This window comes from Papio anubis, chromosome X (assembly GCF_008728515.1).
Source record: "Papio anubis isolate 15944 chromosome X, Panubis1.0, whole genome shotgun sequence".
Classification (NCBI taxonomy): Eukaryota; Metazoa; Chordata; class Mammalia; order Primates; family Cercopithecidae; genus Papio; species Papio anubis.
Genome location: NC_044996.1, coordinates 96,180,537 through 96,207,776, shown reverse-complemented (window position 1 = coordinate 96,207,776; position 27,240 = coordinate 96,180,537). Strand labels below are relative to the sequence as shown.

The following is a 27,240-nucleotide window of genomic DNA, read 5'->3' as shown; positions in this document are numbered from 1 at the left end:
ACGCTGAATAATCAGGCCTGGCTGTCCTGGTTTCTGGAAATACCCGTGTGTGGGCAGTGGCTCAGGGTAGGAACAGGGGATGGATGGATGGGGGCCCCCAGGCAGCCCTGTCCCCCAGTGCAAAGACAACAAAATCCAGGGGTGTGGTCCATGCCTGTCTCCTGCTGGGGAGGGGAGGGCAGGAGGTTTATTGAGCAGTTGGGGAAGGGTGAGAATTCAGAGGGCATGGACGCAGGCCATCTCGTCTCCCAAGTCCTCCTCGTCGAAGCGGGAAAGGATGGACTCCTCGTCGCTATAGAGCGAGCTGGTTCCCTGTGCCAGCAGGTCACTGGCAGCACTGTCCATCTCATCCAGTGTCAGGCGACATGCATCTGCAATCTCCTGCTTGGCCAGGGCCACGAAACGTGGGTCTCGAGCAAAGAGGCCCAGACCCTCCGATATGAGCACCTGGGGGCACAGTGTGCACAGAAGGTTCAGTGTGGATAAATGACGTGCCCATGAGGGCATGTAGGGAAGTCAGTGGGGGACAGGGGTGAGGAGAGGTCGTAGGGCAAAGGGATATCTACATGCACAACGTAGGACCCGGGGACTCCTTTCCTTCCTTCTCCAGTACCCACCTCCTCCCCTTCTCCCCCAACCATCTTGTCTATATGCCGTCTGGACTCACAGCCTCCACCAAGCTGTCGGCACTGCCCCTCTTCCCATGGCTGGGGTCCGAGTGGGTTCCAGGCACGTGCAGACAGGTGAAGGTGCGCAGTGGGCCACTGGATCTGCCGAGGTACCCCTCCCCCGCTGCACCCTCTTCCACCAACAACAGCGGAGCATACAGGAGCCGACCCCGCTGAGGCGGTGTTGCCCAGGAACCCTGAGCCGGAAAAAACATCAGAGGGGCAGAGATGGATAAGTAGGGTATGAGGGTCTAGGACTCACTGCTGTGCCTACTCCTTTCCTTCAATATACAACTGGAGTGAAACTGAATGGGTATAAGTCAGGCTTGAGTTTATTTATGTAAGAGCGCAGAAGGTCTGGGTTTAAATGTCAGCTCTGCCACTTACTACCTGCATGATCTGGGGTAAACCTCTCTGGGCCTCAGTTTCCTCACAAGTACAGTGAGCATTGTGTGCATTCATTCATATGTGTCCTGTTCTTCAGAAGGCTCTGAGGCCAGGCACGGTGGCTTACGCCTGTAATCCCAGCACTTCGGGAGGCTGAGGTGGGTGGATCACCTGAGGTCAGGGGTTTGAGACCAGCCTGGCCAACATGATGAAACCCCATCTCTACTAAAAATACAAAAATTAGCCAGGCATAGTGGCGGGCACCTGTAATCGCAGCTACTTGGGAGGCTGAGGCAGGAGAACCGCTTGGACCCGAGAGGCAGAGGTTACAGTGAGCCAAGATCTCAACACTGCACTCCAGCCTGGGCAACAGAGCAAAACTCTGTCTCAAAAAAAAAAAAAAAAAAAAAAAAGGGCCTGATATGTGCTGTGTTTGAGAAATTCAGCCTAGGCTGCCCCCACCTCTCCAGACCCCAGACCCCAGCACCACCTCCACAGCCTCACCTGAGCCCTATTGGGCCCTGAATTTCGCCCACGATGATAGGTGCCTGGGATGGGTAAATCCTCACAACTGCCCTGGCGCTGCAGACACTGGATGGTGAAGGAGGGCTTCCGACCTGGGGGTGGGTGGGGCACCAGGGGCAAGTAGCAATGTCAGTGTTTCCCCAGATCTCTGTCCTGCATGCCCTTGGGGGCCCCTTGGATCCATCCCTGCTCTCACCTGCAGGTGTGGGGGGCAGCAGACGGCGGCGTGGTGCAAGGTGCCCATCCATGTATCTCTGAGCTCTGTGAGGTGGCAAAAGGACTGGGTACGGGGGAGTCCCTGCCTGCTCATCTAGGTAGGAGAGCCTGTGTGGGTGGGAGGGCCAGGGGTGAACTTGGGTCTGGGTCTGGGCCTGGGAGATGGGGCACCAACAGTCCTCCTCGACCCAGTTCCCACCCCTCCCCCACCCCAGCTCATGGATTCATCCCATGTGGTGTGGCCAGTGTACCGATCAGGGACTTCCTCATCCTCATCCTGCTTGTCTTGACCTCTGGTTCCCTTGGGCTGAGAATTTCCTTCTTCTGGGATGGTGAAAATGAGAGCCCCAGAGCCTCTCCTGGGGAAAGTGAGGCACGTTAGGCAGACCAGATCCCTCAATATGTGGCCCTGGGCCACTGGTTCCTCTCATACCATGCCCCAACCCTTACAGAAACACTGGGCTTTTGGATTTTGTTGTTGTTGTTGTTGAGGACAAGTCACATAAAATTAGCCATTAACCATTTTAAAGTGACCATGGGCTTTTGTTTAATAGATGTCCATCTCATCAGAAGGACCGAAAGTTTCAAAAAAAATCAAAGTTGACCTGTAGAGAGATGCCTTCAACACAAAACTGGCATGTATTAGGAGTGGAGGGAGCCTGTAAAAGCTAGGCCCTTTATTTTTTTATTTCTATTTTTTATTTTCTGAGACGAGGTCTTACTCTGTCACTCAGGCTGGAGTGCAGCGGCATGATCTTAGCTCACTGCAGCCTCAACCTCCCAGGCTCAATTTATCCTCCCACTTCAGCCTCCCAAGCAGCTGGGGCTACAGGCATGCACCACCATGCTCGGCTATTTTTTTATCTTTTGTATGGACGGGGTCTCATTATGTTGTGCAGGCTGGTCTTGTACTCCTGGGCTCAAGCGATCCTCCCACCTTGGCCTCCCAAAGTGCTGGGATTACGAGTGTGAGCCACCATGCCTGGGCAAGCTAGACACTCTAAAAAAGTTTTTAAAATTTTTTCTTTCAACTGCCTGTGTATTGTCTAAAAGCTAAGTGCTCAACATGCATTACCTCATTTCATCCTTTCTTTATCCCTGTGAAGTAAGTGCTTTATCATACCCCTCATACAGGTGAGGAGACTGAGGCTTATAGAAACGAAGTGACTAGGCCGGGGACGTGGCTCAAGCTAGTAATCCCAGCACTTTGGGAGGCTGAGGTGGGCAGATCACCTGAGGTCAGGAGTTCGAGACCAGCCTGGCCAACATGGCAAAACCTCGTCTCCACTAAAAATACAAAAAAAATTAGCCTGGCGTCATGGCGCACGCCTGTAATCCCAGGTACTCTAGAGCCTGAGGCAAGAGAATCACTTGAACCCGGGAGGCGGAGGTTGCAGTGAGCTGAAATCGTGCCACTGCACTCCAGCCTGGGCGACAGAGCGGGACTCTGTCAAAAAAAAAAAAAAAAAAAAAAAAAAAAAGTGATTAGCCCAAGGTCACTTAGCAAATGGCAGAGCCAGGATTTACACTGAAAATCTTGGTTTCAAATAATGTGCTTTTTGCATTAAACCTTTGTATTGCCTTTCTCGTATGAATCTCTTATCACCCTCTATTCTTACCTGAGCCCTTGAAACACTTCCATTCTTCCCAAATTTCTGCTTGAAGGCCTCTAGGCCCTCCCTCCCACCCTCCTCAACTTCATGCCTCCTGAATTGCCTCGGTCCAGTCTCTAGTCCTTGCCTTCCCTCACAATCTACCTCCAGACACTTGACAATACCTGTGGGTGTTGGATCCAGCCTGGGGCACACTGGGCTGACTGGAGGTGGGAGTCCCCCTATCATCATCACTGGGCCCAAGGGAGAGTGAATCTGGAAGTCTGTCCCCGACAGGCAGAGATACAGAAATCCTGGAGCCCCGGCGAGATGGGGGCTGGGAGACCATCGTGGCCTGTGGAGAGTCACAGGACTGAGTGTTGCATCCACTTTTTGGCTAAGTTATTTGGTCATATAGCGTGTCTCCCCCACAGGTCCATGAATGTGGGCCTTGCCCTCCAACAGCAGTGGTAAATATCAAATAAATAAACAAGTAAATAAATAGATAAATATTTGCGATAGGGTCTTGTTCTGTCACCAGGCGGGAGTGCAGTGGCACGATCACAGCTCACTGTGGCCTCAACCTCCCAGGTTCAAGCAATCCTCCCGCCTCAGCCTCCCAAATAGCTGGGACTACAGGCTTGCACCACCACTCCTAGCTAATTTTTAATTTTTTTGTAGAGAGGCGGTTTCATTATGTTGCCAGGGCTGGTCTTGAACCTTAGGGTTCAAGCAGTTCTCCCACCTTGGCCTCCCAAAGTGCTGGGATTATAGGCATGAGCCACCATTCCCAGCCTCAAATAAATATTTTTCTATTGCAGAGGGGGCTTCTCTGGGGTGGGGTGGCTTCTTCCCAGAAGCAGTGTCGAAATCACTCAGGGGATTGACGAAGTATTTTACAATCAAGTTCCTGGGAGAGTGAAAACTTGTCCTCACTTTGTTAGTTTCCAAGTCCTTCTCATCTTCCTCCTCCACTCTCTCCTGCCCCTCTTCTTCCTCCTCCTCACAGGTGAGGGCCTGCCGCATCTCAGGACCCAAGTCCTGCAGGCTCCGCAGACCAGCCTGTGGAGGTGGTGAAATAGGTAAGCAGGCAGCTCAGGGTCTGAACCTTCCCTCTCTGTTTCCCATGCAGGCGAGTAGGGTGGGGGAAGGAGTCCTTCAGCCACCCTGGCCCTCTGTGAGGCCTGGGGCCTCAGTTTCCTCATCTGTGGCATGGGTTTCACAAGATCAAAATGGGGGTCAGCGTCAGCCACAGCACTGTCACACATGCCCGTCCACACCAGGCCGTGTCCCGAAGACCTGAAGGGCGGAGGAGGTGCTAGGGGCGGCCTCGTTGCCTAGTAGCCCTTTTTCTTTCCTCCTCCTGAATTTGCGGAAATAGTCCTGGATCAGAAATGTGGCGTAGAATTTGCCCACGGTGACCTCCTCCTCTAGGGGCAAGGGAGAGAAGGCAAGATCACACGGGGGCCCTCTGACCCAGCCCGCCTCCCCGCTCTCTACCCACCAGCATGGACTTCCCCTTGCCCTCTGCCCAGCGCTGGTTTTGTGGTGGAGAGCGATCATCTGCCATTCAAGGACTGGCGCGGGGAACTGGGGCGGGGATAGCTCACCGTCTGGTGGGGGGATGACCTCATCTAGCAGCTTCTGCTTCATCCGCTTCCAGATCTTTTTGATGACAATCCGCAGCTCCTGGTTGGCTTGCTCCAGGTTCCCTGCGTTGGAGGAGGATGTGGGGCATGAGCCAATAGGAAGAACCTCCACAGCTGCCCCCTCACTGTTGGAGGGGTGACTTCACAAGCTGCTACCGCAGATGCACACCGCCCCCATTGGTCATGGAGGGTGGGGAAACAGGCCTGGAGAATCCGGTCACCCATTTTGAGGTTCAGAGCTAGGAGAGGGGCCCATGATTCAATGAATTTGCTCCTTGCACCCTCCCCAGGAACGATGCCACTCCTGCCCCTCCCCTACACCTTCTGTCTTGATCTTCAGGGATGTCCGGACCAGGGCAAAGAGTGTGGCGTTGAATGTCACCGTCCCATCTGAGTTGAGGGGCATGTTCATTGCCACAAGTCTCTGTGAACACCAGAGACATGAAACCCACTCTGGGAAAATGCTGGGTATGCAGGAATGAATGTCAAGGGGCAGAAACCTCTGAGGATGCGATCAAACACCCCTCCCCACCCAAGGCAGATCCCTTCCCACCCTTGCCATGTGATAGCTCTCTCAGGGGCCTGGGGGTGGGCAGGTGCACAGACCTTGCAGGCTACTCGGTGTGGGCACAGCTTCCCGAATCCCAGAGGGGGCTGGATACGTCTCAGCAGGGCAACCACATCCAAGTGTTTGATGTGGCCCCTGGAGGAGGTGGGGAGGTACCACTGGATTGGCGATACCCCCTCTAGCCCTTTCTCAAGGCCCCACCAGCTCATCACTACCTCCCCCCACCAGTACCCCAGAGCTTGCCAGGGAAGAACTGGAGGGCAGTCAGAGAGGGCAGAGGATGGGGCAGTGGAAACCTTGGGGCATCTATTGACTGGGTAATGGGATGCAGAGGTCGGAGGTTTTGGGGCTAGGGGACTGTGTAGGGCGGTGCATTGTCCTCTGGATTCTAGGTAAGGGGATAGAGGGCATACTTGGCCCCAGGGTCATATTCAGACCAGATCCTCTTGAATTCATCAAGGTGATGGGGGCCCAGGATGGACCAATCTCTGGTGAGATAATCAAAGTTGTCCATGATCACAGCCACAAAGAGATTTATGATCTGTGGGCCATTGAGCAGGGGAGCGGTTAGGTGAAGGGCAGAACAGTGTCATGGAGGGATGGTGGTAGGCTGGGGTGGGCTTATATGGTCATGAGTCTCTGGGTTGGTCTTGTCATCAGACCAGCCCTCTCACCCACTCTGAAGATCTGGGCTGCCCACGTCACATCCCTGAGCCCCTCAGGGCCAGCCCCCATGACAGTGGTGGTGGTTGTTAGGAAATGGTTCTCACCAGGAAGGCACAGAGCATGAAGAAGCTGATGAAATAGGCGATGGCAAAATTGCTACCACAGGTAAACTCTTCACCAGGGCCGAAGTCAGACTCAGGATCACACCGATTTCCGGGAAGGCTGGCAAGCATTATCTCCTGCCATGCCTCACCAGTGGCACACCTGGTGGGGGTCACACAGGGGTAGCATCCTGAAGGGAAGGCTATGAAGTCATGGCAAATGGAGTTGGGAGAGGACTGGGGAATGAGGAGATGACCTACTTCTCACTAGGGGCTACATCTGGCACAGATAACATTTCAATATTTTAACAGCCAGTGTGGCCATGTTGACGACAGTCGTGTTTGCATCTTACAGATGAGGCACTGAGACCTGAGAAGGGGACGTGTCTTACAGACAGAAAGAAAATGGCTGAGGCTAGAATACTCTAACAGACTCCTCACATCATAGCCAGGAAACATCTCGGGCTGTATGGAGCCCCATGCTGCCGTGTTATTCCCATAGCTCAAGCAGTCTGAGGCTCAGAGAGGGTGTGTGGGCACCCACGGGCATGAGGTGGCAGGGGAGTGAGTAGATGTCACCTGAACAGAAGCAGCACAGCCTGTGGAAAAGTCTGGAAGTTGTTGTTTCGGTTTATCTGTGTGCCATCCTGAAGAGCCACCTTGCCGAACATCTGTGGACACACCAAGGCTGTTTCAGTGGGGTGAACCCATGCCCCACCCATTTCACACCTCCTAATACCTAAAGGAGCCTCATAACCCTGACAAACAGGGCATCACTGCTGATCTCATTTCACAGATGTGTAGATTGACCCAAGGCTGTCCAGCTTGTCTGTCTACCCGCCACCCCTACTTTGGGGCTATTCCTACCCCATCCCCTGCCAGCAGAGGAGTGCCTAAGGGATGCTTCCTAGGGTCCCCACTTGCCTGCATGCCAATGACGGCATAGATGAAGAATATCATTGCGATGAGAAGAGCCACATAGGGCAAGGCCTATAGGGATGGGGGAGCGGGGCAGAGAATAGATGCACAGGCTCAGGCAGAGAACTATGAGCCCCAGAATGCACTGCTTTCCCTGGCCTGGGCCTACTGGGAGATACAGTCCATCTCCAAACTGCCCAGGACTGCGGTGTCTCTCAAATGTGAACATAGTGTTAAGTAGATAGAGTAAGGTCAGTGAGGCCAGAGGTGTGTTGGAAATTGAGAGCCCCGAAAAGAGAGAAAATTGGAATGATAATTTGGAAATGGGTATGGCATGCTGGGAGATGTAGTTCTGAGGGTTGTAAAGGGGCAGGCTGAGAAGTGTGAAATGGGGGAGAAGTATGGTCAAAGGGATGGGGTGGGGAATTACCTGGAAGGACTTGATGAATGTCCAGAGCAATGTGCGGATCCCTTCACCCTTACTGAGAAGCTTGACCAGCCGCATGACTCGGAAGAGGCGAAAGAAGGTGATGGAAATGCGGGAGCTGTCCTCAGAGCTCTGGGGTGAGGGGCGCAGTAGGGATGCTCAGTTTGCATTTACTCCAGCTATCTCCCTATCTCATTCTTTGGCCCTCCCAGTACCCAAATCACTCAGGCCCCAGGGTAATCCGGAGGGATGGAGGGACAGAGGGACATGGGAAAAGAAGCAGAGAGTCCTTGTTATGAGGGTGGGCTACCTCGCCAAGGTGGCCACCATTCTGGAGGGAGATATGACCAAGAAAAAGGTGATAGGGGAGATGATGACATCATAGGCCCAAATGAACAAGGCAAGAAATGATGGAGCAGATATAGGGGGTGATGGTGGGGTCATTATATAGGAGACAATGGGAAAGTTTATATGGTAGTGGATTAGGATGGTTGTGGAAAAAGTTGGTAATGGGAGTGGAAGGGAGAGGAGAGAGTAAAGGAGGTGATGGATCAGAGACATTGGAGCCAATAGAGGAAATGATGGATCCAGTGGTGTCATGGAGATGATGGAGATGAGAACCGATGGAGGAGCCAATGGAGAAGCCAGTGATGGAGATAGGGAACCAGCAGCATTGTCAGTTGAGGCGACAGAACCATGTAGTACCCAATGGAGGTGATGGAGCCAATGACATAGTCAGTGGTGATGACAGAGCCATGAAAGAGCCAGTGTCAGAGACGATGAAGTTGGTGGAGAAATGAAGCCAATGAAGTCATCAGAAAAGATGGAGCCAAAGCAGGAGTCAGTGGACATGACGGAGCCAATGGATGGGGAATGTAGAGGCAATGAAAGAGATAACAGAAATAACAGGAGAGGTGTTTTAGGAGATGGTGGAGCCAGTAGATAGGTTACAAAATGGAATGAGGAAGCCGGTAGAGGGGGGACTTTGGCTGAACCCAACAGGGACTCAGAAGAGATAGAGCTAGAATGAGAAGCACTGAGTCTCCAGGAGTAGGGAGGATATGCGTGGGAACCACCTACCCACATGAAAGGGAGCCCCAGGATAGAGGTGAGGGAAGGTGTGTAGGGTGAGAGTGGATTAGTGGAAAGGCCAGTTCTCACATTGACTTCAGTGACGGCAATATCTACTACGCTGCCCACCACGATAAGAGCATCAAACGTGTTCCAGGCGTCAGTAAAGTAATGCTGCAGGCAGGAGAAAAGTAGTGCCCTGTCTTCTCAAAGCTTGCAAGCCAGGGTAGGGGGCCAGTAGTAGTAGGGGGCACTGGAGGAGGGCAGGGCTTGGCTTGGATCACACGATGGGCCTGCACCTGAATCCTTCTCACTTCCTAGACTCACTCCCTGGTTGCTGCCCACATCCCCAACCCCAGAGCTCTGCAATACACTCCACTCCCAAGGAACTCATCCACTGGTGGGTGGGGCTAGAGCAGGGGGGCCACCTTGGGCTTGAAGGCGATGATTTTGAGCACCATCTCAATAGTGAAGAGACCAGTGAAGACCATGTTGAGGATGTCCATGGCGTAGTTGAAGGGAGCAGTCTGCTCATAGTGCTGCAGGAGAAAATCAGGTTGAGATGGAACCTGAGGCAGAGACCCCCCACACCCAACCAAATATTCCCTGGCCTGGGCTGAGGCGAGTCTGGGGACATGATTGCACTGTGGATTGGTCAAACCCCTTGCACTGTCTGCCTCCCATTGTGGATACTGGAAAGTTTAGTTCTTTGATTCCTAGCTTTTCTTGTAGCTAGGCAAGGCCAGGTTGACTAATGAGACATAAACATAAATCTGCTGTTGGTTAGCAGCTTCTGTAAACAATATTTTGCTTTCCAATGAAAGGATCAAATAAGGAGAGTCCCCAGGTACAACTCTCCCTGCCTTGAGTGTGGTTTTGATGCCTGGAGCTGTGACCATGAAACAACAATCATGAGAATGAATGCCAACTTGCTAAGAATGGTAAAGCAGAAAGATAGACAGAGCATGGGTCCCGGATGAACAATGAACAAACAGCCTACCTCTGCACTTCTCGATACCTGAGATAATTACCACAATTCATTGACTCCAGGATGCACATCTTTTTACATTTTAGAATATCTGAAATTGGGGTGCATTTTATAATAAATGGCAACTTGCAATGGCCACTGGCTACCTTTTTTTTCACATTCTTACATCTCTGAAATCAGGATGCAACTTACAAGTACTGGCCATGGACTTGAAGAAATATGGCAAATGTCTTTATAGCTTAAGTCACTGTTAGTTAGCAGGGGGTTTGTTACTTGCAGCCTTAAGTGTTCCTAATGGTTCCCAAGGGATTGTGTGGAGATAATAGGGTCAGGAGTCTGGCGGGGTTCAGGCAGGGATCTCAGACCTGCATGGCTAGGGCAACTGTGTTGAGCAGGATGAGCAGGAACATCAGGTACTCGAAGGCAGCAGAATTCACAGTGGCCCACACACGATACTGATGCGGGTTCTTGGGGATGTAACGACGGAGTGGCTGGGCCTTGAGGGCATATTCCACACACTGACGCTGCATACCAGGGCAGGGCATGAGTGAGCAGTGGGGTCCTGAGGCAAGGAGGGAAGGGTTGGTGACCATCCACAGGGGGTCAGGGGTCAGAGGTCACCTGGTTCTTGTCCAGCTCACAGTTTTGATACTCTTGCTCGCCCTGGGCACGGAAGGTGATGATGACGAAGCCCACGAAGATGTTCATCATGAAGAACGCAATGATGATGATGTAGACAATGAAGAACACTGAGATTTCTACACGGTAATTATAGATGGGGCCGTGGTCCTCTGCATAAGCATCAATGGCCTTGTATAGCAGTCTGTGGGAGCCAGAGGAGGGTAGAGGTAGGGGCAGGTGAGGGGATATCCCAGCCCCTTCAGACCTACCCCCAATCCACTTATCAGAGACACCCCAGAGTTTCCTGCCCGGCACCCCAAAGACCCCTAAATCTCCTGACCTAACCACCTGGGACCTCCATACATACTCTAAGAGACCCCTGCCAGACCCTCAAAGAGTCCAAATCCTCTGTCCCATGCCCTCAGAAACCCCCATACAGTCCTCCAGAGAATCTCCATTCAGACCCTCAAAGACCCAGAAATCCCCTAAGTTTCCACAGACCTTCAAATCCCCTTCTCCAACCACCTGGAGACCCCCATGCACCTCCCCAGAACTTCCACACAAGCCCCCAATGATCTGTAAATTTATCCCTGTCCATCAACTTGAATCCCCACTCCATCTTCCCACAGAGCCCCACAATGAGTATCCCAAAGACCTGCACAGCTTTCTAGAAATCCCTGAATCCCTGCTTCATCTCTTCAGAGACCAATCCCAGTCCCCTCAAACCTCCACTCTGTCCCCCCACACCATCTCCAATCCTTTCTAGGCTTCTATCTAGCTACCTAGTCCCTTAGAGACCCCTGTCTAATTCCTGGAGATCCCTCACTGAAGTCCCCAAAGAACTCCCACCCAGCTTCTGGGAACCCCACCTCTACAGTCCTCCGATACACTCACCACTCTTTAGAAAAACCCTATCCAGTCTCGAGAGACCTTCGTCACATCCCCAAGATACACTCCCACCCATTCCCAGGAGATCCCAACCCAATCCTGCAGAGACCCCTGCCCTATCCCCTGATAACCCCAGGGCCCTGTCCCTCACGCAGGCCAGCCTTCAAAGGTGGAGACAGTGAACAGGGCCATCATGGCTGAAAGGACATTGTCAAAGTTGAAATCACTGTTGACCCAGAGCCGCTCCCGGACCAGGGGCCGTGACACATCTCCATCTGGGTACACCAGGAAGGAGCCCCTATGGATGTTGCAAACAGGTTAGATGGGTGAGGAGGGGAGAGGAACTGGGGAAATGTTCTGGGGTCTCCAGCATGGAGGCAGCAGGACATAGTGGTGGAGCAATATGGTCTGGGTTCAAATCCTGTCCCTCCATGTCCTGGCTGGGTGATCTTGCACATTTACCCTTTCTGTGCTTCCATTTCCCCACTCTAAGAAATAAGGATAATAACAATTGATTTCCTGGCTTGTCACAAGGATTAAGAAATGTCACAAGTCAAGACATGAGACTAGTGTCTGGCACATAGTTGGCATCATTTCATCATCACCATTATTCTCTTTTTTTTTTTTTTTTGGGACGGAGTCTCGCTCTGTCGCCCAGGCTGGAGTGCAGTGGCCGGATCTCGGCTCACTGCAACCTCCGCCTCCCGGGTTCAAGCGATTCTCCCTCCTCATCTTCCCGAGTAGCTGGGATTACAGGCGCACAACATCAAGCCCAGCTAATTTTTGTATTTTTAGTAGAGATGGGGTTTCACCACATTGGCTAGGCTGGTGTCAAACTCCCAACCTCAGGTGATCTGCCTGCCTCAACTTCCCAAAGTGCTGGGATTACAGGCGTGAGCCACAGCGCCCAGCCCAAGCTAGGTTTTCTGTTTAGCAACTTTACATTGTACAAAGTACATTTTCCATGTAGTAGCTCATTTACTCTTCACAAGAGCCTTGTGAGATAGCCCTGTTTTTCAGTTGAGTGAAATGGAACTGAGTAAGTTTAAGAAATGTAACTAAGTCTCATGAAGTGGATTTGAACCAGTAATGTCTGACTTCACAGCCCAGGCTTTTAACTACCCTCTACAGGAGTCTCAAGATGGAAGCTGGGGGCTCAGGGTGGGGGTGGTGATTGCTAAGGGTCTGGAGTGGAATGTAGGTCACTTGGGGAATGTGGAGAGGGATTTGGGGGAGGTATCAGGGGGACCTCCGAAGACTTGGTGAGATCTGAGGGCCTCTGCAGTTCTTCGGACAATTCTGGGACTATATCTTTGGGCCTTGGTGAGATCTAGGGGCTGTATAGTCTTTGGGAGGGGTCTTGAGCTCCGTGGAGGGCAAGGCCTTGGGCACTCACTTGCATTCTTGAGGGGTGTGTTTGGCCTCGTCCGTGCAGGTGTAGAATTTCCCCTGTAGGGAGGATGTCTGTCATATAGGTTCACCCTTCATCACGCTCCCGCCCGGACCCCTGCCTGGCATTCCCTTCAGTGTTTGCCCCACCTTGAAGAGCTGCACCCCGATGCAGGCGAACATAAATTGCAGTAGTGTGGTGACAATCATGATGTTCCCGATGGTCCGGATGGCCACAAATACACACTGCACCACATGCTGCGGGCACCCAAGCATATGGCTACTGAACACTACAGGCCACAGTGGTCATGAGGCAGGGACTCTGGATGCAGCTCAGGGACTTGGGCTGGGGACATGTGGTGATGGGTCAGAGATGTATGGTTAGCAACATGTGTTCAAAAGGCAGTGTTAGCGGCTAGAGATGTGTGGGCACCCACCAGGAATAGGTGTTTGCCGGGTGGGGATCTGTGGCCACCTGTCAGGGAGCTGGGTCTGAGAAATGTGGCCACTGGTAGAAACATATGGTCACTTGGAAGGAACACGGGTCAGGCCACATGGCTAGTGGTCAGGGATGTGTATTTACGTGTCAGGTCCAGGCTGTATGGTCACGCATCAGGGGAAATGGTCAGTCTTATCAGTGATCCTGGCCCCAGGGGCAGGGCAGGGCCTGGGTCCTGTGGGTTTGGGTGCGGTGGGATTACCTTGAGTCCCTTGGCCCTGTTGATGGCTCGGAGGGGCCGCAGTACTCGAAGTACTCGCAGAATCTTCACCACTGAGATGGCACTGGAGCTGGGGAAGGGGCAATCCTCAGGCATTGGCCCTGGCTGGGCCCCGGCTGTGAGAGGAATAGGGTGGGCTGGGGAGCTGTCACTTACTGGATGCCAAAGGAGATGAGGGACACACTGACCACCAGCAGATCCAACATATTAAACCAGCTACGGCAGAAGGAGCCGCGGTGCAGGAAGGCCCCAAACACTGTCATCTGGGGACGGGACATGAGGCTAGACTCCAGACCTGGAGGTGGTGGGGGTGGGGGGGGGGGGGGATGGGGACAGGAGAGGTGGGCTGCAAGGACCGGTGGGGAGAGTGCTGGGGCAACTGAGGGTAGAACTGGAGTCCCATTAGTCACCTTTAGTAGAATCTCCACAGTGAAAATGGAGGTGAAGGCATAATCGAAGTAACCCAGAATCTGGGGTGTGAGAAAGAGCGGGGAGCCACTGAGTCACGACTGAGGGGGATCCTAGGTGACTTCTCAAAAGGCTTGGCCATCAGAAAGATTAGGGTTTAAATTTGGACTCTTCTGCCTCTACCCAGCTACATGGGCACCCTTGGCCTGCTTAACCTCTCTGAGCACAGCTTCCTCCTCAGTCAAATATTGATCTCGCCCCTGGTGCTTCCCCGTGTGTTGCACACACCGTAAAGGCTGGTACTGCATCAGCTGCCATTAACGAGCCTCTCTCTAGGCTCACCTAGGGCTCTTCTCCTTATCTCCACCCTGCCCCAGCTTGTGCCCACGAGGACACCCCTAGGAGTGTCCCCTCAGTTCCTATCTCCCAGCCAAAGGCTCACGTGGTTGCGGAAGGAGTGGGCTCGGATGGGGTCCTCAGCGGCCAGGGACACACTGCTGAGGATGATGAACACCAGGATAAGATTGGTGAAGACATGATGGTGGATGAGGGTGTGGCAGCCCTTCCTCAGCCTGTGGAGAGGGAGTGGGCCATGGTCAGAACTCAGGACCACAGAACTGATCAGGGATTCCAAGGGATACAGCTCTGGCCCTGATGCAACACCCATACCCCCACTCCCACCTTGGCTGCTCCATGGTCCTCCACCTGCCCTAGCCCCTCCTGCCTTACCCCCTGCCACTTCCAGCACTCACGGGTTGGTTTGGCTGAGGCAGAAGAAGGCGCTGCCCTCAGGGATGGGTACCACCTTCTCCTTGGGTACAACTTCCTGCAGGAGTTCCACACCGCCTGCACCTTCTTCCTCTTCTTCCTCTTCTTCTTCCTCCTCCTCCTCCATGTCTGGCACCAGAGAAAAGCAAAAAAGAAAATTAATTGAGCAAGTTGATGTAAAACACCCAGAAGAGTGTTTGCCACATGGCCAATTCTTCCCATTTCCCTGCTAGAATGTCAGCTCCTCCAGGAAGGTATTTTAGTCTGTTTTGTACGCTGCTATGTCCACAGCACTTAGAACAGTGCCTGGGACACAGTAGGAGCTCAGTAAATGTGTGTTGAATGAATGTTGTGTACACAGACTATTTTATAATAAAGGCTCTGAGAAGTTCAGCAGTAAACAAAACGTGTTTCTCTTCTTCTTACTTTTCTTTAGAGACAGGGTCTCACTCTGCTCCCCCAGGTTGGACTTCAGTGGTGCCATCATGGCTCACTGCAACCTTGAACTCCCGTGCTCAAGCAACCCTCCTACTTTAGCCTCCCGAGTAGCTGGGACTACAGGCTTGCATCATCATGCCTGGCTAATTATTATTATTATTTTTTAAGAGATGGGGTCTTGCTATGTTGCCTAAGCTGCATTTCTCTTCTTTAACCTCAATGTTCCCAAACGTTGCTGACCACATACCAAGTCTGTTATTTTCAGGATGATCTTGGAAAAGGCCGATCTCTGGAGAGAAGGGTTTCAGGGGTCAGGAGCTGTCTGCCTGAGCTCTGTCCCCAGGGTCCCACACCTGCTCCACCTGGCCCTGCCTACTTGCCTGCTCCTTCCCTCCTTGTACCCTCCTCTTCCTCTTTCTCCACACCAGGCACCTGAGGACAGGAAGACGGGGGTCATCAATGGTGAGGGAGACACAGGGAATGGACACAGGGGAAGCATGGAAGAAATGCAATAATAGGGGAATGAATAGGCAGAGGATGAAGGTTAAAGACATGCACATGGCTGGGCGCAGTGGCTCATGCCTGTAATCCCAGCACTTTGGGAGGCTGAGGCAGGTGGACCACTTGAGGTCAGTGAGTTCGAGACCAGCCTGGCCAACATGGTGAAACCCTGTCTCTTTCAAAAATAACAAAAATTAGCCGGGTGTGGTGGCGCTCGCCTGTAAATTCCAGCTACTCAGGAGGTTGAGGCAGGAGAATCTGTTGGACCCAGGAGGCAGAGGTTGCAGTGAACCGAGATGGTACCACTGCACTCTAGCCTGGGTGACAGAGTGAGACTCTGTCTCAAAATAAAACAACAGGCCGGGCGCGGTGGCTCAAGCCTGTAATCCCAGCACTTTGGGAGGCCGAGACGGGCGGATCACGAGGTCAGGAGATCGAGACCATCTTGGCTAACACAGTGAAACCCTGTCTCTACTAAAAAATACAAAAAACTAGCCGGGCGAGGTGGCGGGCGCCTGTAGTCCCAGCTACTCGGGAGGCTGAGGCAGGAGAATGGCGTAAACCCGGGAGGCGGAGCTTGCAGTGAGCTGAGATCCGGCCACTGCACTCCAGCCTGGGCGACACAGCGAGACTCCGTCTCCAAAAAAAAAAAAAAAAAATAAATAAAATAAAATAAAAAAATAAATAAAACAACAACAACAAAAAACCAGACATGCACACATAGACAGGTAGTGGTGGGAGTAGGAGGTGTAGACAGTGCCCAGGCATCTAACTCACCAGGCCTTCATTCTCCGGTGGGAGGTCTTTCTCACTGGTCTTCTCCCTGTGCGAGGAAATAGGGGTGATTGCTGCAGATGGGCAAAGGGGGATCGATACAGTTAGAACAGACCTTTCTTGAGTCCCATAGAACCTTCTTGCTTCGCTCTTCCCCATTGCCCGTCCCAACAGTCTGTTCTCAAAGCAGCCAGAGGGAGCCTGTTAAACCCTGTCTGGGACATCCCAACTCTGCCCACAACCCTCCCACGGCTCCTTAATTCAGGAAAAACTACAGTCCTCACCCTGGCCCAGAATGCCCTCAATCTGGCCCCCCATTTCCTCCACTGACCTTCACTCCATACCACGCTCCTCCTTCCTCACTCCATTCCAGCCTCACTGTTTTTATTTTTATTTTTTTGAGATGGAGTCTCACTCTATTGCTCAGGCTAGAGGGCAGTGGTGTGATATTGACTCACTGCAACCTCCACCTCCTGGGTTCAAGCGAGCTTGTCTAGCTAATTTTGTTTTGTATTTTTAGTAGAGACTGGGTTTCACCGTGTTGGCCAGGCTGGCCTCGAACTCCTAACCTTAGGTGATCCACCCTCCTCGGCCTCCCGAAATGCTGGGATTACAGGTGTGAGCCACTGCACCCGGGCATCGCTGGTATTTTTTTTGAAAGTGCTAAGAATGCGGCCAGCTGCGGTGGCTCATGCCTGTAATCTCAGCACTTTGGGAAGCTGAGGCGGGTGGATCACCTGAGGTTAGGAGTTCAAGACCAGCCTTGCCAACATGGTGAAACCCTGTCTCTACTAAAAATACAAAAAATAAAAAAAAATTAGCTGTGTGTGGTGGTGTACGTCTGTAATCCCAGCTACTCAGGAGGTCGAGGCAGGAGAATTGCTTGAACCTGGGAAGCGGAGGTTGCAGTGAGCTGAGATGGCACCACTGCACTCCAGCCTGGGTGACAAGAGCAAAACTCCATCTCAGAAAAAAAGAAAAAAAAAGTGCTAAGAACATTAGCACCCCAGGACCTTTGCACTTGCCACTCCCCTTTTGAATACTCTTCCCCCAGATATTTGCATGGCTCACTCCTGCACTTCATTCAAGTCTCTGGTGAAATGTCACTTCCTCATAGAGACCTTCCTTGCCAACCTTAACCCCAAAGAGCAATCTTCATTTCTTGCTGTCCTTTCATTCTGTTTTATTTCTCTTTATTACATATTATTAACATATATTATATATTCATTTGTTTATATTTTTCTTGCCTTCCTCAACTAGAATGTTAGTTCCATGAAGGTGAGGACTCTGTCTGCCTTGACCCCTGTTGTCTCCTTAGCATCTAGAACAGGACCTGGCACACAGTAGGCACTCAATAGATGCATGTTGAATGAATGAGGACTGGCAGATGGTATCTGGAGATGGGGATTACCAGGGTGTCTAGAGGCATCTCTGGTGGTGGGGGTGTCTGAGGGGTTCCCAGTTAGGGATTCCAGAGAGAGACTGTGTTAGGGGTGGAGCCAGATCTCACCCGCCCTTGTCCTTGGCAGTGCCTGCATCTCCACTGGCCAGGTTGTCCACAGCAATGGCAAGAAACACGTTCAACAGGATGTCTGGGATGAGCTTAGGCTGCAAAGGATGGAGAAGCACCCTGCCTGTAGACCACCCAGGTCCCCCTACCTACCCCCACTCCACCATCATCCAGCCCCACAAAGCTCCAAGGATACAGTTGCCACAGATGAAGAGAATGATGAAATAGATGCACACCAGCATTCCTGGGAAGAAGGGACCACCGTATGCCATGATACCATCATACATGACCACATTCCAGTCCTCACCTGTCAGGATCTGGGGGTGGAAAGTCACCATGGAGCTCTTGGACCCCCTCCAACTCCAGGGTCTCCCCGACCCACCCATCCCATGGTCTCCAGATCCCACCTGAAAGACAGTGAGGAGGGCCTGCGGGAACGTGTCAAAGGTGCTTCGCTTGGTGTGGGTCTGGTCAAAGTTGAACTTGCCCCCAAACAGCTGCATGCCAAGCAGGGAGAAGATAATGATGAAGAGGAAGAGAAGCAGCAGCAAGGATGCGATGGATTTCATTGAATTGAGCAGGGATGCCACCAGATTGCTCAGAGATGCCCAGTGTCTGCAACAGAAATGGGAGGCGGAAGGGTCGATGCCATGTCCACTGGATGTGGCTGGAGCATCAGGAGCCGGGGCAGGGCTCCAGCTTGGGATGCACCTGGGAAGGTTCGGCTCAAATAGCTTTGGTGTCAGGGTTAGAACTGATTTTGGAGTTGGGGTGAGATGAGAGTAAGAAGTGGGGGTGGCTGGGCACGGTGGCTCATGCCTGTAATCCCAGCATTTTGGGAAGCCGAGGCGGGCAGATCATGAGGTCAAGAGATCGATACCATCCTGGCTAACATGCTGAAACCCCATCTCTACTAAAAATACAAAAAAAAAAAAAAAAAAAAAAAAATTAGCCGGGTGTGGTGCTGGGCGCCTGTAGTCCCAGCTATTCGGGAGTCTGAGGCAGGAGAATGTCATGAACCCGGGAGGTGGAGCTTGCAGTGAGTCAAGATCACACCACTGCACTCCAGCCTGGGCGACAGAGCGAGACTCCGTCTAAAAAAAAAAAAAAAAAAAAAAAGTAAAGAAGTAGGGGAAAGTTGAGAGTTTGGTGTTAGAGTTGGTGTTGGGGTGTAATGGGAGATTGGGAGATAAGGTTACTATGGAGGGTTTTTTTCTCTTTTTCCTTTTTCTTTCTTTTTTTTTTTTTTGAGATGAAGTCTCACTCTGTTGCCCAAGCTGGAGTACAGTGGCACAATCTCAGCTCACTGCAACCTCTACCTTCTGAGTTCAAGCGATTCTCCTGCCTCAGCCTCCCAAGTACCTGGGACTATAGGCACGTGCCACCACGCCCGGCTAATTTTTTTGTATTTTTAGTAGAGATGGGGTTTCACTACTTTGGCCAGGCTGGTCTTGAACTCCTGACCTCGTGATCCACTCGCCTCAGCCTCCCAAAGTGCTGGGATTACAGGCGTGAGCCACCGCACCCAGCCTAGGATGGAGGTTTAATGGAAGTTGGTGAAGCTAGAATTGGGCTTCAGGTTGGGACTGGGCCTGGTGTTGGGGATGGGGTTGTGATGTATTTGGGGTTGGAGATGGAGTTAAGGACAAGTTGTGGTTGAGGGCTGGGATAGAGGAGGGGATGGGATGAGACTGGGGCTGAGAATGGAAATGGAGTTGCAGTTGAATATAGGGTGATAGGTAGGGGTTAGGGACATGGGGGTTCTGTTTGGGGAATGAGGATGGTATTATGGTTGGTGGTTAGTGACAGGGATGGGGCTGGGAGTTAGGGATGAGGTGGGAGATGGGGTTGGGCTTGGGAATGGGTGTTAGGGTTGTAAATGGGCTCATAGGCGACCTGTGGTTGGGGTTTGGGATCAGAGATGGTATTGTGGTTGGGGTTTGGGATGGGGTTTGGGTTGGGAATGAGTATGGCATTGAAATCGGAGATGGGGTTGGAGAAAAACGTTAGAGCAGGAGTTGAGGTTGAGGAAGGCGATGGAAATGGAGTAGACATTCTCCTCAGTGGATGAAGACAGGAACTTGTGTCTGCTTGATTCCTGGTGTTTCCCTAGGGCTTGGCAGGGTGCCTGGCACGCAGCAGGCACTCAATGGATGTCTGCTCAATGAATGGTGAAGCAGATGAAGTTATCATTGGAGCTTGGGTGGGGGCTGTTGGGGCTGTGTTTGGGGACCTAGTCTTCCCCCTCCCCTGATACACACCTGGTGACCTTAAAGATCCTGAGGAGGCGCACACATCGGAGCACTGAGATGCCCAAGGGCTGCATGGTGCCCACCTCCACCAAGGTGGTCTCCAGGATGCCCCCACAGACCACGAAGCAGTCAAAGCGGTTGAAGAAGGAAGAGACATAGGCAGAGGGGCCCAGACCATACAGCTTGAGAAGCATCTCCACCGTGAACAGACAGAGCAACACTTTGTTGGCGTACTCTGTGGGGAGATGGGCAGGGGTGATTGGGCTGGCCAGTTTCCATGGTGACATGTGGGGAGGTAACTAGGGACCATGGGGTGACCCAAGGTAGCTGGTATCAGGCCAGGTGCTGGCTGAGGGAAAACTTAGGGCTAGGGATTGGAGTGAGTTTGTAGGTCAGAGTAGGTGAAGTTTTGAGGGGCTTGGAGATGGGGATGTGGGGCAGAGTCGGGGTGGGGGCCAGACTATGAATCCAGAAGACCCAAATTCACAAGTAGAGTTAGAGTCTAGGGTTTCTTTGGGATTGGGGCTGGTTTGTGGGCTATGGATTAGAAATGTGCTCAGTATTCAGGCTGGGGCTGAGATGATAATGAATAATAGTAAGAGCTGACACTTATAAAGTGTTAGCTCTATGGTGGGCTATGTCCTAAGCACTTTTCACTTTACATCATTTACTCCTCTTCGCTGCCTCATGAAGTGGATACTATTATCTATCATCTCCATTTTGTAGATGTGGAGAACTTGTCCAGACAGTGTGATGATAAGAGCCTGGATTCCGGAGCCAGGCTGCCTGGGTTCTAATTCCGGCTCTGCCACTCACTAGCTGAGTCCCGAGATTAGTCGTTTAACCCCTCAGTGCCTTGGTGCTCAGTGTTCTGTGCCTTAGTATTTAACTCGCATAAGGTTGTGGTGAAGAAATTGTCAGTACACATAAAGAAAGGTGCTGAGAAAGGAGCTTGAGGCACACAGAAAGTTCTACCTGTGTAAGCTACAAGGTGGGATGGAATAGGCTAAGGGCTCTGGATTTATTTGGGGGGAAAGGCAGTGTCTTGGGGGCTGAGGCACCCTAGAGGTCCTGGATTTAAGCTTCTGGGGTAGAAGGAATAGGAGGCTGGGGGAGACGACTGGCAGGCTGGGGGTGTACCCTGGATCTGGGTGAGCCACACAGGCTGCCCGTGGTGCTCAGAGGCGATGGTCAGCGTGTTGAGGAAGACGAGCAACAGTACAGCCCAGTAGCAGGCATTGGACTTCACAGCCCGACGGCAGCGTGCCCGAAGGACCCGGTTGGCTCGGCGGAGGCGGCGGCTGGGGGAAGGGGAGCCCACAGGCTGAGATCACCTACCTAAGCCCGCCCTGGGGGGCTCAGGTGGGGGGTCTCAAAGGTGATGAGGGCTTGGAGGTGGGGGGTTTCAAAGTCATGGAGTCAAGGATTCACACAACGTTCCCAACTCACCAGACCCTGGTTTTCATGATCTTGTTTCTGAAAAAGAGGGGGAATGGGAGGTGGGTGTCATAAAGGGCAAAAGGGGAGTCAGTAACTGAGGCCAGAGGTCAAGGACTGAGGTTGAGGCTTGAGGCTAAAGAAAGGACTGGAGTCAGGGTTTGGACTGGTTTCTGGGCTGGGTCAGGGTCTGGGGGCCCTCACAGGCAGCGTGTACAGCTGGCCAGAGCCCCCTCCTCCTCATCCTCATCGCCTTGGGTCTCTGTCATTGAACCGGTGTCACTGGCTGGGAGGCTGGCTGTAGGCAAGGTGGGGATAGTTGTCAGGACCTGAAGACCCCAAGGTCCAACCTTTGGCTTTCACCTCTGCCTACCCACCCCCACCCTAGCCTGGCTGGACCCCCACCATGGCTGCTGGTGGAGTGTGTGGAGCGAGTGGAATGACTGAACCAGCGCAGACGTCCACGCCTCCTATTGGTCAGCTCGGTCAGCTGTGGCCCTGCAGGGAGAGAAAGGACAATTAGGGAGGACATACTAGGGGCAGGGTTAGGGCCATGTCTAGGGTAGGGGCGTCATTTGGAGTCTTTATAGCTGAGGTTGGTCTTGATTCTGCATTTTGAGCCATAATTTGGGAGGGGGGAGCTGGGGCTAGAGTTGTTGCAGATCAGGCCTAGGTGGGTCTCAGGATGGCAGACCACATCTAAGGCATGCAGGGAATGGACCAGATTGGAGTTGCCTACGATGGCCCGCCCGGCCCTCTTAAGCCATAGAACCAAGGTTGCCATCGGCGGAGGGGTCCTCCATGTCCAGCTCTTCGGCTTGAGTGATCCAGTCCAGGTAGCCCCGCAGGTCCTCCTCCATCTGCTGCTTCTCCCGCTGCTTCTGGAAGTCCCCACGAGCTTTTGCTTTCTCTCTCTCCTTGGAGAACTCCCTGAGGGAGGAGGATAGAGGGCTAGGGGGAGGAGCCAATCTGAACACCTTGCTTTCATCTCTCCAGCCACACTAGCCTCCTGGCTACTCTTTGAATATGCCAAGCACATTCTAGCCTCAGGGCCTTTGCACTGACCATTCTCTTTGCTTGGAATGCTTTTCCCTCAGATGGTGCACCTCATCTCTCTTTTTTTTTCCTTTTTCCCAGAGACAGGATCTCACTCTATCACTCAGGGTGGAGTGCAGTGGTGTGATCATAGCTCACCACAGCCTCAACCTCCTGGGCTCAAGCAATCCTCCCACCTCAGCTTCCTGAGTAGCAAGGACTACAGGCGTGCGCCACCATGCCCAGCTATTTTTGTTCATTTTTTGTAGAGATGAGGTCTCACTATGTTGCCCAGGCTGGTCTCGAACTCCTGACCTGGAGCCATCCTCCCACCTTGGCCTCCCATAGTGCTGGGATTACAGGCATGAGCCACTGCACCTGGCTTCTTTCACATTTTTACTCAAATAACACCTTGTCAAGACAGCCTTTCCTGACATCCCTATTTATAATCACAAGATCTCTCCATTCTTATCTTTTATCTTTCCTTTCTTTCCACAGTACACATTCCATATAAAACACTACATATATGTGCGTGCCAATATATAAATGCACACACTTATTTTATTGCATATGTTGCTACTTTCTGTCTCTCCCCATCAGAATGTAATACCAGGAAGGCAGAGATTTTCGTCTTTTGTTCCATTCCTAAAATGGTGCCTCACATACAATAGATGCTCATGATTGAATGAAGGAGTATTTCAGATCGGTTTTGAAGGATGCCTAGGAGTTTGCCAGGCACAAAGAAGCAGGCAGTGGCTGAGGGGTGGGAAGCAGGGAGTGTCTAGATCCCTCACCCACTCAGGACGCCAAGCACAAGGTTGAGGACGAAGAAGGACCCAAAGATGACAAGGCTCACAAAGTACACCCAGGGCAGTTCATACCCCATGGCATCTTGCATCTGGGGAGAGAAAAGGCATGCATCCCTCAGGGTAGGCAGACACTCCTGCGTGAGTGTCAGGGAGGAAAGGCAGGTGCAGTCTCCGAGCTCTGTGCCCACAGTCCACCTCACCCAGTAGAGCACATCGGTCCAGCCTTCCATGGTGACGCACTGGAAGACTGTCAGCATGGCGAAGAAGAAGTTGTCAAAGTTGGTGATGCCTCCATTGGGTCCTGGCCAGCGCCCGCGGCACTCAGTCTGGTTCAGCGTGCATGCACGCCCCGATCCCGAAGAGGCACAGGGCGATGGGTCCTCCTCCGCTTCCACATCTGCAGGAAGACTGGAGCTTGGGGCTTGGAAGCAGGCCCACTCTTAGTCGCTGCCACCCTGAAGCCCCGCCCACTTAGGAAGTTCGACTTGGGTACTAGATTTTTCTTTTTCTTTTTCTTTCTTTTTTCTTTTCTTTTCTTTTTTTTTTGAGACGAAGTCTCCCTCTGTCGCCCAGGCTGGAGTGCAGTGGCAGGATCTCGGCTCACCGCAACTTCCAGCTCCCGGGTTCAAGCAATTCTCCTGCCTCAGCCTCCTGAGTAGCTGGGATTACCCGCGTGTGCCACCACGCCCGGCTAATTTGTTTTGTATTTTTAGTAGAGACGGGGTTTCACCATATTGGTCAGGCTGGTCTCGAACTCCTGACCTTGTGATCTGCCCGCCTGGGCCTCCTAAAGTGCTGGGATTACAGGCGTGAGCCACCGTGCCCGGCCAGTCCTAATTTTTCTAAGGCAACACTTAGCTCCACTTCTAGGGCAGAACCCTGCGAGCTCCGTATTCTGAACCACTGGCAAGCTAGGGATCCCACCAACAGGGATTTAAATCCTGGCGTGGAGTCTTGTAAATAACAATGAGGCAAGAGCCTGGGGGCGGAGTCTTGTGACTTTGGACGGGTCTCTTGAAAAGAGGGGAGGGTCAAGGCATGGGCCAGGGGTTGGGTAAATGGTCTGAGTGTATGAGAACAGTCGTGGAGAATATAGTTTTTTTTTTTTTTTTTTTTGAGACCGAGTCTCACTCCTTCGCCCAGGCTGGAGTGCAGTGGTGCGATCCGATCTCAGTTTACTGCAACCTCCGCCTCCCAGGCTCAAGTGATTCTCATGCCTCAGCCTCCCGAGTAGCTGGGATTACAGACGTGCACCACCACGCCCGGCTCATTTTTTGTATTTTTAGTAGACATGGGGTTTCACTATGTTGGCCAGGCTGGTCTCGAACGCCTGACCTCAAGTGATCCATCTGCCTCAGCCTCCCAAAGTGCTGGGATTACAGGCGTGAGCCACGGCGCCCAGCTGAGGATAATTTTTTTTTTTTTTTTTTGAAACGGAGTCTCGCTCTGTCGCCCAGGCTGGAGCGCAGTGGTGCGATCTCCACTCACTGCAAGCTCTGCCTCCCGGGTTCACGCCATTCTCCTGACTCAGCCTCCCGAGTAGCTGGGACTACAGGCGCCCGCCACGGCGCCCGGCTAATTTTTGTATTTTTAGTAGAGACGGGGTTTCACCGTGTTAGCCAGGGTGATCTCGATCTCCTGACCTCGTGATCCGCCCGTCTCGGCCTCCCAAAGTGCTGGGATTACAGGCGTGAGCCACCGCTCCGGGCCGATAAAGTTTTTAAAAATTGTTTTTATTTTGTTATTATTATTATTATTATTTAGAAACTGGAGCTCACTATTTTGCACAGGCTGGTCGCGAACTCCTGGGCTCAAATGATCCTCCCGCCTCGGCCTCCCAAATGCCGGGAATACAGGCGCGAGCCAAGGCGCAGGGTCTTGTCTTAAGTGCGGGTCAGGACCTTAGCCTGTGGGTACAGTCTTGTGATGGGGCGGAGTTATAAGCGAGGTGGGGTTGTAGTCTGATTTAGGGCAGAGTCTTGAATATATGGGTGGGACTTGGTTATCTGGGGATGGAACCTGAGCCTAGGGGCGGAGTCTTGTGAATTTCAGCGGGTTTCCCTGAGTGCAGTATTGGATCTAGAAACCAGAGGAGGGGGCATGTTCTGCCTAGGAGGGGCGGGCCGACTAACCGGATCCCAGGAAGTAGCACGTCTTGTGCATTCGTCCAAGGAACAGCTCGAGCCCAATGATGGCATAAATGATGATGACGAAGAGCACGAGCAGTGCAATGTGCAGCAGCGGCACCAGAGCCTTCATGATGGAATTGAGCACTATGTGCAGGCCTGCGGGGAGGGAGGGGTAGGCAGAAATAAGGGCGGGGTCAGCTCAGCCCCAACCCCACCCTCCACCTCCGACCTCGGGGGATGTGCCACTCACTCGGGACCCCAGACACCAGTCTCAGTGGCCGCAGCACCCGAAACGCCCTCAATGCCTTCACATCGAAGCCTCCTGGCTTTCCCCCGGTGTGCGGGGCGTCGCCTGGCCGTCCGGGGCCCTGCTCCAGCAGCACGCTGAACAGCCTGATGGGGGAGCACCGAGCAGGGAGGCGGAGGTCAGGCCTTGGGATTCCCCCCTCCACCCTAACCTTCTCCGAAAAGCACAAGTCCCTGTAACTAGAAATAGAAATGGGTTTTAATAATATTCCTGATTCTGGCTGCCGAATGGGGGCGGTCTGAAAGAGTCGCTTTCCTGAGCCCAGAATTCAGCAGGCCTGAGGGTAGGAAGGCGACTAGGGTGGGGTGCCCCCCGCAGACGCGCACCCGACAACGACGATGATGAAGTCGAGTAGGTTCCAGCCATTGCGGATGTAGGCGCTGGGGTGGAGCACCAGCCCATAGGCCACGATCTTGAGCACCGTCTCCACAGTGAAAATCACCAGGAATACGTACTCCACCTGCTCCTGGGGGGTGGGACCGGGGGCGGGGCGGGAAGTCGGGGAGTTATTTGAAGGCGGGGTTTGACGGGGGCATGGGGAGCATAGTCAGGACCGAGGGTGGGGCTGGGCCAGGCAGGGTCATCCGGGTCAGAGAGGGGGCGGGGTCTGGCTGGAAGGAGTGAGCTCTACTAGGTCTCTAGCTGGCTGGGAACGGGCTGGGGCGGGGCGGGCCTTACCAGATTGTGGTTGGCAGTGTTGGAATCGTCCTCAGGGAAGGGGATGTAAACTCCCAGGGCCACGCAGTTGGCAAAGATGGTCAGCAGGATGAGGATGTCGAAGGGCCTCAGGTGGACACAGTCAAGGACCCTGGCAGAGTGGCACTGGAACCCCCACACTCCCTTGGGGACCTCCCACCCAGCACTGACCCTTGACTCCCAAGGTGACAGGTCCTGACATTCTCGACCCCTGCCCTGACAAGGCCTTGACTTTGTCCCTCCTGGAAATCTTAGCCATCCCCAACTCTTGCTGTGATTCAGTCCTTGACTCTTGAACCCCGGTGACCTTTGCCTTTCTGAACCGGCCCCCCAATCCAGTTCTTGACTCTTGACCCTGATGACCTCGGCCCTCCTCCATTCCAGCCCTGACCCAATTCTTGACTTCTGGTACCCTGATGACCCTTACCCCTGGGCCCCGCCACTGCCTTCCAGGATGCTTCCACTCCACGATGCTGATGCAGGACCGTCGCAGAGGATTGGCCAGGGTGAGGCAGAAGAGTGCCCGAGGTGACCGCTGGGCACTGGCCACTGCCACTGTCTTGTGCTTGCTGTGCTGGTTTCTTCGCTTAGGGGTCCCTAGGCCTGATGCCCCACTGCTTTCACCTTCCACAGCTGGGGGCCCGGGGCACAGCCCCCATTCGGGACCAGGGCCTGCCCCATTGGCTGGACTGGGCTCTGGGGTGGTGTCTATATGGAGAAACTGCGTCAGGGAGGGACAGGGTATTGGGGCAAGTGTGGCTGCTTCCTACCTGATCCTGTCCT

General features: G+C 53.0%; 1 protein-coding gene across 1 annotated transcript; it reads right to left on the bottom strand.

Moving 5' to 3' along the window:
- Positions 1-142: 142 nt before the first annotated feature.
- Positions 143-26,227, bottom strand: CACNA1F (calcium voltage-gated channel subunit alpha1 F). Its single transcript, XM_031660885.1, has 45 exons — positions 26,088-26,227; positions 25,705-25,847; positions 25,458-25,610; positions 23,526-23,722; positions 23,311-23,414; positions 22,254-22,411; positions 21,887-21,979; positions 21,686-21,779; positions 21,494-21,520; positions 21,185-21,345; positions 20,054-20,279; positions 18,200-18,407; positions 17,989-18,109; positions 17,793-17,874; positions 16,286-16,331; positions 15,388-15,439; positions 14,554-14,698; positions 14,244-14,373; positions 13,804-13,863; positions 13,550-13,656; positions 13,376-13,463; positions 12,825-12,932; positions 12,682-12,734; positions 11,437-11,583; positions 10,398-10,599; positions 10,142-10,300; positions 9,217-9,327; positions 8,879-8,962; positions 8,028-8,048; positions 7,721-7,849; positions 7,297-7,362; positions 6,952-7,043; positions 6,376-6,535; positions 6,019-6,146; positions 5,644-5,740; positions 5,359-5,461; positions 4,999-5,100; positions 4,688-4,818; positions 4,325-4,450; positions 3,574-3,743; positions 2,048-2,155; positions 1,777-1,904; positions 1,560-1,672; positions 668-865; positions 143-447 (listed from the first exon to the last, which is right to left on the bottom strand). The coding sequence occupies exons 3-45, from the start codon at positions 25,582-25,584 to the stop codon at positions 217-219; spliced, it is 5,193 nt and encodes a 1,730-aa protein (XP_031516745.1). The 5' UTR covers positions 25,585-25,610; positions 25,705-25,847; positions 26,088-26,227; the 3' UTR covers positions 143-216.
- Between the last annotated feature and the right edge of the window lie 1,013 nt (positions 26,228-27,240).

Bases quoted from the DNA above. Each gene is read 5' to 3' on its own strand.
- CACNA1F (XM_031660885.1), bottom strand. From the start codon at position 25,584: ATGAAGGCTCTGGTGCCGCTGCTGCACATTGCACTGCTCGTGCTCTTC. The intron at 15,440-16,285 runs GTGAGTTAGATG...TCCTGTCCTCAG, and splicing joins CACCGGAGAATGAAGGCCTG to GTGCCTGGTGTGGAGAAAGA. The intron at 6,536-6,951 runs GTGACATCTACT...GACCCCCACCAG, and splicing joins GCTGTGCTGCTTCTGTTCAG to GTGTGCCACTGGTGAGGCAT.